This window comes from Girardinichthys multiradiatus, chromosome 19 (assembly GCF_021462225.1).
Source record: "Girardinichthys multiradiatus isolate DD_20200921_A chromosome 19, DD_fGirMul_XY1, whole genome shotgun sequence".
NCBI lineage: Eukaryota > Metazoa > Chordata > Actinopteri > Cyprinodontiformes > Goodeidae > Girardinichthys > Girardinichthys multiradiatus.
The window spans coordinates 5419663-5430294 of record NC_061811.1 but is presented as its reverse complement, the minus strand read 5'-3'; the positions used below and the strand labels follow the sequence as shown (position 1 = coordinate 5430294).

Here is a 10632-nt window from a genome sequence, read left to right as displayed (position 1 = left end):
TTCAGATCTATGTGTTATTTGAATGTTCCCTTTATTTTTTTAGCAGTGTGTATGTATTAGGGAAATGCACCTTCAAATCAAATCTGTCTTCAGTATTTACTAGTATTATATCTGATGAGGATTGCCACCATAAGAGGTAAAATTAAAGGCCGACTTTGCCCAAAGATGGATAAAATAATTGTAGTTTAAATCGATTTGGATCTTTAAAATGCATCATGTATCGAGTTTTTCATTTTAATTTACTGTTTACAACAGTTTTAACATCCTTATTTAATTCCCCCTTTACTTTTCAATTATATTAGGTTATTCTTTATTTTATTCCTCATTCATTACTGTATTCATTTTTATATTCCCTTTTTTCTATATTTATATTCCTAAAATAGTTTACATGAACATTATACATATATTTATCATGCCTATATTATTGCAGTGTAGCACTCAATGGGTGCATAAAGTGCATTTTTGGTACATCACTCCCATTTGACCAATTTTAATGTTTCTACACCTTTGCAATTTTCAGTTAAAACAACATAAGCACAAGGCTAAGTCAGATCTCCATTTCCACACAATCACTGTAACTCTCTTAAATGTAACACTTACTGTATCTATGAAGATATAAAAGAGCCGGTCCCTTTCCATATAAAGTGAAGACTTACTGTTTAGCAAACCTCAGAATATCATAATAATGTTCTAGTGTTTGTAGATGAAATTACCCTTCTGTAAGTCAATCTTTTTAAATAAAAAGGAACATTTTTTACAAAAAAAAAACAGTAACATTTTATTGAACACTTTGTGGAAGACATGTAAATATTACAGATAGGTCTACTAGTGTTGAAAAAGGATGAAATAAATACAAACAGAACTTGAAATCCCATAGGGATATATTAAAAACATAGTTTTCTTTAAGTGTCCATTTAGCAAAAAAAAAAACAGAACAAAACATCGTCAGTACTAAGCATAAATACAAACATGTTTCTAAAATCTATGCCCTATAGATTACCTGGTTATTATAACTAACATACATACTTAAAATCATCCGAGACATTATTTAATGAAGTATAAAATAGGCCATTTCATCGTCACCTGTGGTAATGACTGTTAACAGTTGGAAATCTGATGCTTTATGAAACAAACCATTCTGCAGCATAACATCTCAAATCCTGAGTAATACTGAGTTAGAAACAAAACACTGGGCTATGATCTGCTGTAAAGCCACTTCTTAATAATAACCATTGGCTTCATATATTGTAACTGCTTAAGCACAGAATCTGCGCCATCTGAAAATGTTTTATCCATAACAATTTTTACATTACTCACAGATTTAAGATTTAGAGGATTTCTGAAGTGTACGACATTGCTGGGGTTTTTGAGTTCAAGAGCCTTTTTGCTTTTAATTGCAGCTTTCCGTTTGTGAGTTTGTTTTCGTTTGGGGGGCACTTCTGCATTGGATTTCTCATTTAGTTTGCGTTTAGAAGCGTTTGTTGTGTCTGAGGTCTCCAAAAACTTGAGGAATGAATCCTCTAGCCCTAAAGGCTTAAAGGACCCCAGAGTAGCCTCATCATCCTGTTGCTCCTGGGGTGTTGGGATCCCAGGATTTGAGTTCTCTGTTGAACTGTTAACAGTCAAGCGGTTTCTAAGGGTTTGCATTCTCTGTGGACAAGCTGGTGTGGGATGCGGAGGTTTCCTGGGACGCCCTCTTTTAACGCCTCCTTCTGTCACCTTGGAAGCTTGAGATTCTGCAATATTGTAAGAGGACACCTTGTTTTCTTCTTGGGGTACTTTCTCCAGCACCACCTCCTCGGTTTTCTGCTCACTAAGCATTTGCTCACTCTGCTTTTCCCCTTCATCTGGCTCTGTCTCAGAGGAACTTGATGCACCTTCTGACTTGCCTGCATCTTTGAATCTGGAGCGTGAATACTTTTTGCAGAAAATGAACTGACTCCTCTGATCTTCGATGTATCTCTCTGTCAGGCCATGAGTTGCGTAATGCCTAAATATACTCCTTTCAGCCCGCTCCACTGCATCGCACCCTATGATCATGCACGGGTACTGTAGGGCGGACTTTTTGGTGCACATGGCAGACGCCTCTTCATGAGATTTTAGTGTAGGCTTACCAAAACTGGTCCAGTGTTCGATGGCCTTCCCATCTTTCTTTTTAGTGTTCTTCTTTTTCACTTTGATTTTGCTTTCTATGTTTTCTTTTCCATTGTTAATCCCTGGAAAGAGCCCGATCGATTTAGTCCGTCTCCCATCAGTTGCTTTGGGATCATAGACATAGTCGTGCTTTTTGATCAGGTGACGGAGCAGATTGGATTTTGTAGTGTACACACGGTCGCATCCGTTATACTCGCACCGGAATGTCGGATCAACTGAGCCTCTCTCGGAAATGGCGATCTCTTTGTGGTAGTTCTTGATGTGCTCGATGTACTTCTCCACGGAGTCGAAGGGGAGGGCACATTCAGGCCGATCACAGTTGAACGATCCTAAGGCCATGCTGGCCATCATGGAAGTGGCTTTATCGCAGGTGAACTTGTGAAGCAAGAGGTAATGTTGCACTAACCTTGTGATTCCCATGAACACCCTGGAGCAGTTTCTCACCTGACACCTGACTTCATCGTCTTTTCCTATGCCCGGATTGATCTCCGGTTCAACCTCCAGGACAATTTTCTCGGCCTCAGGCTCGACTTTGTTGGGAGGAAGCGATGCCTGATGCATGGCCCTGTAATGGAGAATCAGATTCTGCTGGATGGTGAACGCTGCAGTGCATCCTTCATGAACGCACCGATACGGTCTGTAGGGACTGAAGGCATTGTCAGTCTCACACAATTTGAGGCTCAAGTTTTTTGGAAATTTCTCCTTCCTTTCCTCCTTTGTTGGTGTGCTTTTGGAGCTGCTTGGCTTCTCTGGGGAAGGGCAGGCAGATGCAGTGGAGGACTTTGGTTCTGGTATTATATTCTGACACACCTCTGATTTTTCTTGCTGCACATTTGCTTTGGTTACAGGACCCAGTTTCTGTTTCACACTGGAATTCACTTTCTTTTTTGGACTCTTGTGTACGACAGCCGCTTTAGGACGCTCTGGAGTTAATTTAGGAGCTGACGGTACCACCCCCCCAAGCGGTCTTTCAGCCAGATAGTCTTGGGGTGATGGCAGCCGTGTAACAGTTAATATCTCAGGTGTCGAGATCTGTTTCACTGCATCTCCTGGAGTGATTTCAGTAACTTCTGGAGGATTTGCATCATCTGGTTGAGGTGCTATCGCAACGTCAAGTGGTTCTTGTTTTAAAGTAGGCATTACAGGTGCAGATCCTGCAGGCGGATTGGTGTTGTGCTCACTGTTTGGTGGACTATAAAACACACCATCTTTGTTAAGTCTGAAGGCACGCCGATTTCGAGCACTGATTTTTAACTTCTGCATTTCTGCCTTTGACAGTCGGTGAACTTTCTCGTAGTGAATTCTCAGGCCTGTTGTTCTTGTAAATGTTTTTGGGCAGATCTGACAAGGATATGGAGACAGTTTGGATGGGGTTCTTTTCAGTTCTTCAATCATCTCTTTAGAAAAATCATGCATTTTACTCAAGTGTTTGAATAAGGCTTCCTTCGTCATGAATGAGAACTCACAGTCATCCTGGTCACATTTAAAAGGTTTAGGTACCTTTTCACTGAGCTTCTCGTCACTTTTACTTTTACTTTGTATTTTACTTTTACTTTTTTCTACCTCAGAGGTCTTTTCCTTTTTCTCTAAGGCCAGAGCGTTTCGCATCTTCTCCTGTGCCGCCTCAATCAAATCCATCCTTTGAAAGGCGCTGGAAATTTCCATCAGATTATCCTCCCGATAAGGCCCGACATTTGGGGGATTAGCTGTCTCTGCTGGTTTCTCCTGCTGATTTTCAGGGCAAACTGGGAAGGAATTTGAATCATCCATTATGTTTGTATTCTGAGGCTCCTGCTTTAGCATCACAGGTGAAGTCAGAGTGGTGAGGTTGCAAGATCCATCTGAGAAATCGCCGTTTGGCACGTTGTACCCCGAGCCATTAGTATCAGGGACATGAGGATCATTGAGAAAATCCAGAAACGACGTAGGAAGGTCTGCTGTCAGGTCAATTTCATCCAGAGGTTTGCACTGTGAGCGCTTCGAGAGATGACCACCAAGAGATTTGGTGCTTGTGAACTCTCTGAAACACCTCCTGCATATAACTTTCCCATCCTTGATAATTGCAGGCCACTTGGTGCGCTTGCTCAGCCGGCTGCGTTTTCCTTTTAGGGTGTCCGGGTCACTGCCCTTCTCATCTGAAGGGTTAGCCTGGCAGTCGGCATCAGGGCACTCCTCTTCGTAAGGGAAATCGTTGTGAATGGCGCGCTGAGGACTGATCACGCCATCGACAGTGTTGTCGTAACCCGGGTTTGACATGTTCTCTGTTTTACTGATTTCGTTGGAATCCTTTAAAGCAACTTGAGCCTCCGGGCTCATGCTTTTCATGGGAATGTCAATGGAAGAGCTCTGAGTGAGACAAGAGTTTTCACTCGGAGCATAAGGAGTGTGATAACTTCCATCAGGAAGGGTGTCAATGGTGGAGAGACTGTTTCCGTTCTCCAGGTGTCCGATCATACTTCCACTGCTTTTCCTCTCGTCGGGATGGTCTCCAGTACCATCAGTGTGCATCAGTCCATACTGATGTCCTCCATTATGCATGTGTCCACCATTGTCAAGCATCAGAGAGCTGGAGACATACTGAGACATGAGAGTGGACTCTGAAGGAGCAGGCGACATAGTGGAACCGTGTATAGCTGCCATTGAAGGATCTCGGTCAGAAGGGTGAGGCAGGGGGTTGTGATAGGGGTCTGCCTGCCAGGGAGGATAGCTGCGGGAGGAATACTCATTCATACTGAAGCTATCAGGGTAGCAGTTATTCATTGGAGGAGACCATGGCTGGGACATGTCTGACTGCATCATTGCATTGGGATTGTTATGGCACCCCCAAGAGGGGTACAATGAGGGATTGACCATTGGAGTTATAGGCACAGGCTCAACTGATCCAGTATAACACTGAGAGGGTGAGGCTGAGCATCCCATTGGATAATCCATCTGCTGCACCACTGGTTTGTTGCATAGTATCGCTGGCGGGTTGGACTGCTTGTTCCCCTTTTTTGCTGTGATTTTGGCTACTTTGTTATATTTCTTTGCCAGTTTCCAATCTTCAAATATTTCAGGATGCTGCTTCTTAACATGCCTGGACAGACTCTTGTTTGTACTGTATGCCCTTGAACACTCATTATTTGGGCAGCAGTGCAAGTTCTCCCCGTTTCCTGCAGGAACAGCAGGACTGTTGGAGGGATATCCTTGCATGGAACCAGGAATTTCTGTCTTGATTTGCTTCGGAGAGATGATTTGCGGGACCATTTTCTGAAAGTCGTTGCATGATACCTCCTTATGCAGGTGGTCTTGTGGAGCTGCTACAGGATTGGTTGCACAGGGAACAGGATACACTGGAAGAACATCGCCTTGCCTGGTCACATTATGGTGCGCATGCGGCACATCTGGTGGTAGAGTTGCATCAGCAGGTGCTGCAGCGGGGTTAGTCAGTGGAGTGTAGCATTTTTCTGGTCCTTTCATCCCAGGACCTGCCATTGAATTCAGCATGTTTTCAATAGAATGTTTCACTTTCATGGTCACAGGTTCTTTAGCAACGTCTGGTGATCTGCACAATGATGCATTTGCCTTTGAGACTTCTTGCATAAATGCATCTCTGTTATTCCTGTCCAAACCAAAACCAGCAGGGCATGCGTCTTCATTAATCAAAGTGCTCTCAGGTGGAAGATCAGCCTTTGCAGGGACAGCAGGGTTTTGATTTATAACAACAAAACTGTTTACTGCATCATTTGTTCTATGATGCTCCTGGTGAGACAGAAATTCAGACTGTGAGTAAAATATCTTACCACAGTTATCCGTTTGGCAGGTGTAGGTGAGGTAATGCTGAGCTTCATGATCATATAACAGGTAGGCCTCGCTGAAAACCTGGCCACAGTTTGGGAACATGCACTGGGCTTTGAATTCAGGGTGCGTTTTTCTGTGCATCAGAAGCTCAGAGTTGGAATTAAAGTTGGCCTTGCAGTCCAGCTGTATGCATATGTATGGTTTGGTGCCACAATGCATCTGCAGATGGTCGTTAAGGTGTCTGACATTTACAAACTGCCTCCTGCAGTACTGGCACACCACTTTCTGTTTCTGTATTTCTAAAAACCTCATGGCCTCCTCGTCATCCTTGTGAGATCTGACGTGAGCCATTAGGTTGCGAAAGAACTTGAAAGCCTTTGTGCAGTTTGTCACGGGACAGTAACAGTCTTGACTGATCTGAGTGTCAGCTGCAGGTTGCTCCATCTTCAGAGAAGATGCAGAAATGCTGCCAATTTGAGGGTTGATTTTAACAGGACTCATGCTCGTCTTGGCTGGGACCTTCACCATTTTTGACGGACTTTTAGGCGACTGAGGTGGTTTGGTTACCTTCCTTGCAGCTTTCATCGCTGCCAGTCTCTCTTTGCACGATTGTTTTACATGTGATGCTACATGTGGTTCTAACACCTCCCTACTTTCAAAACTGTCTGCACAAATTGGACAAAGATACACTCCATCTTTAAAATGCTTTTGGGCGTGCCGAACAATTCTGTGGCCCAAGAACTCCTTGTCACACAGAACACAATACTGCATGTAGGCCCGCCAGTTTCTGAAGCGAGCAGAGACGAACCCTTGCTCCCGAAGCTTTTTAGCCTCTCTGTTCTTTTCTTTTTCATCAGTAATTTCATTGAGTTCATTTGTAGTGGTGAGCAAAAAATCCTCCAGATCTTTGTATTCGGGGAGTTTGCCAAGTGCACTTTCCATCTCCTGTTCATCCGTGTCATTGAGTGTATCAATAGATGAGACAATAGCTGCCTCCTCACCCATCAAGGCCAAGCAGTTGCGTTTCAGTGTTTTCCAGTCCCAGAACTCCGGATCAAAAGGCCACTGTGTCTTCAAGGCCAGCAGTAACTCGCAGCGTAAAGAATTCGGCACCGGCAGTCTCCTGTCCTCCTCCGGCTTCTGGTCGGGTTCGTTGTACAGCGACTCCACTGCGTAATACGAGTCAACGGTCGGCTGCAGGAGGAACTCAGTCAGCTGGCATGCTCGTTTGACCTCCAGATCAATTGGGAGGAGGCAGGAAATGGTCTTACAGATGGTAGACTTGCTTTCTTTGTGATCACTGGAGGTCATTTTTAGAGCTTGAATACACATTTCCACGCATACTGGAAGACCCACCTCTCCAACCTAGGAGAAAAACATAACATACAATAAATACCAAGGAATTAGTTTCATCCCACTGAGACCTGAGGCAACATTTTAACATTTGCACACACACTCCTTATTTGGAAGGAGGTTTAAGTGAGTAAAAACTATGGGTCTACACAGCTGTGGCCCATAGACATCGAGGTGTCAAATACTGGCTGACTCAGAACTGTCTGACCCTGAATGAAAACAAAACCGAAATTATTTTGTTTGGTAATCGTGCTCCTCTTAGTGGGTCACCTGATATCCTTGGCCCTCTTGCTCCTCATTGCTCCTCCACTGCCAGGAATCTCTGAGTGTTTTTTTTTAGTTTGAGAAGCAAGTGTCCACAGTTGTCTAGACCTGTTTTAATCAATTACATCAAATTGCCAAAGCCAAATCTTATGTTTCTTCTAATCACCTCAAAACTCTTGTCCATACCTTCATTATGGCTAGATTTGACTGCTGCAACTCCTTATACATTGGCCTTGAGAAATCATCTCTCCATCGTCTACAGGTAGTCCAGAAAGCTGCTGCACGGCTGCTAACAGGAACCCGAACAGGACCATATCACCCCAGTTTTACAATGGCTGCCTGTGCATTTTCATATTGATTTTAAGATGGCATGGCACCCAATTATTTAACTGTTCTTAACTTTTATCACCCAAAAAGAGCCCTGAGATCTTCTAGCCAGATGCTCTTAGTTCCACCGACGGCCAAATTAAGGCGTCGATCCCCGGCTTTTACTCTGGCAGCTCCGGTTCTCTGGAATAAACTGCCCCTTGAGATTCGTAATGCCGAGTCTGTACAGTCTTTTAAATCCCGGAAAACTCCCTTTTTTACATCGGCTTTTAACTCAAGTTCAGTGTAATTCCATCGGAGCAGTTAGATCGAGATATTTCTATTTCTGTTTTTTATTTCTACTCTTTTTATCCTATTTTTATTGTGTATGTCGGTTGTTTGGTTACGTCTGTCTTCGTGGTTATTTCGTTTGTATTTATCTTTATGTGAAGCACTTTGGTCAACATTAAGTGCTGTTGTTAAATGTGCTGTATGAATAAAATTGACACTGACATTGGCTAAGTTATGAGAAGCAGCAACTAATTAATCATTTGTATCGTCATGGTGCCGGTGTCAGTGGTAATATCAAAGTTTTGCACATGTTGATTCAGTCTGACTGTTGCGTTTTACCTCATTTTGGATAACTTTGATGAGAAACAGAATGTGGCAGACATTTCCGCACAGGAGGGCCATCTCTTTGCTGTGGCCGAGAAACGAATCAGCGGACGCCTCCAGCCGCATAAGAAGTTTACTCCAGAACAACGTCAGTTCCCTGAAAAACGTACGAGAAAGAGAGCAGGACTAGTTCAGATTGTGAAAGTAAACAAACGCAAGGATTAGGACAAATTAAAACAAACTCACTGTTCACATTTAATGTGACGAGTACAATAGAGTAGGACAACAGGCTCAGCCAGTTATGTGGAGCCTTAGGCCACAGTTTTCGGCTATAGTTCTTTATTAATTGGCTGCATCACAGTGGTGACGTGTGCCAAACAGAAACTGCTTCAGGGCGATTAAAGTTGAGTTTAAGACAGGATTATCTGTTAAAAGTGAGTCATCATCATGTCACTCATTTGGTTTCTGATGACTTCCATAAAATCATCCAAAAACTGCATCTCGGTGTTGTTAAGTGGACTCAAACACCGTAAAAGCTTGATTTAAATAGCTTTATATAACTATCATGTTACCTGTGGTATTTGTTATACATTCATATCCCAGTTTGAAGAAAATGTCTTTTCATGACTGATAGATCTGAACAATATATCGAATCCCAGTCATCATCAATGGAGGCAATATAGCAATCAGAGTGCTGTATTCTTGTTCTGCATACAGCTAATATCTCAGACCTGTTGATTTAACCGCTCTCTGCGTTCACATCTGATCCATATTTATAGCAGCTCAGACGCTGAAGCTCACAAAGGACGCTGGGTAATATTCAGCAACTAAATACCTGATATCTGATATTTAGTTTAACACCAAGAAACACCAAGAAAGAAAAGTCAAAAGATGATCAACATTCTGCTCCTTTTTACTTGAGGATGAACTTGATGGTAACCAGACATTAATAAGGGCAGGGGTCCACTGCGAATAAGCTCTATTATTCTATTTAAAACTGTATAAATTAAAACAAACATCTGAAATTCTGTCAGAAATGTGGAACAAAATATTTTCTCATTTTCAGGTGAACTACTACAAGTCAAAGACAACTGATTATAATTGAAAACGTTTGCAGCATGTGTGATTTGTAAGTCTGAAAGATATAAATCAAATCAGGATATAGCAATAATATATTTATTTATCACTTTTATTGTCTATGTAATGATGGTAAAATGAATAGTAAGATTAATTGTCCCCTGGGGTTTTTGTAAGGTACTCACCAGGCACAGTAAACATCTCCTTGGAGGAGCTGTCGCTTCAGAAAAGCAGTACACAAACACAGAGCTGCTTTCTCGTCTCCCTCTGACTCCAGGTTGCAGATCATTTCAAGAGCATCTTTGCAATCTATCGATGAAATCTATTAAAGGCAAACCGAGAAAGTAAGTTGATTAAATATTCCAAGCTTATCTGAGTCCTATTCCTTAGTCATAAAGAGTCTCTACTGTGAAAAAAGATGAGAGATACAGCAATCGATCGACCAGAGATTTTAGAATAATTGGCTCAGATCGGATGGATGGATGGATGGATGGATGGATGGATGGATGGATGGACGGATGGATGGATGGATGGATGGATGGAAGGATGGATGGGTGGATGGATGGATGGTTGGATGGATGGATTGAATGGATGGATGGATGGATTGAATGGATGGATGGGTGGATGGTTGGATGGATGGATGGTTGGATGGAAGGATGGATGGATGGATGGATGGATGGTTGGATGGATGGTTGGATGGAAGGATGGATGGATGGATGGATGGGTGGATGGTTGGATTTGGATGGATGGATTGACTGTATGGATGGGTGGATGGATGGATGGTTGGATGGGTGGATGGATGGATGGATGGTTGGATGGATGGATGGATGGATGGATGGATGATGGATGGATGGATGGGTGGATGGATGGATGGGTGGATGGAAGGATGGTTGGATGGATGGAAGGATGGTTGGATGGATGGAAGGAAGGATGGATGGAAGGATGGATGGGTGGATGGATGGATGGATGGATGGACGGATGGATGGATGGATGGAAGGATGGATGGGTGGATGGATGGATGGTTGGATGGATTGAATGGATGGATGGATTGAATGGATGGATGGGTGGATGGTTGGATGGATG

General features: G+C 42.9%; 1 protein-coding gene across 1 annotated transcript in view; it reads right to left on the bottom strand.

Annotated features, from left to right (window-relative positions):
• Positions 1-757: 757 nt before the first annotated feature.
• The window catches only part of LOC124855670 (zinc finger protein 292-like), a 25031-nt gene continuing 15156 nt past the window's right edge, over positions 758-10632 (bottom strand). The window contains exons 6-8 of the mRNA XM_047345664.1: positions 9735-9871; positions 8488-8629; positions 758-7299 (exon numbers count right to left, since the gene is read on the bottom strand). Of these exons, the coding sequence (XP_047201620.1) occupies positions 1195-7299; positions 8488-8629; positions 9735-9871 (6384 nt within the window). The 3' untranslated portion in view covers positions 758-1194. The remainder of the gene's footprint in view (positions 7300-8487; positions 8630-9734; positions 9872-10632) is intronic.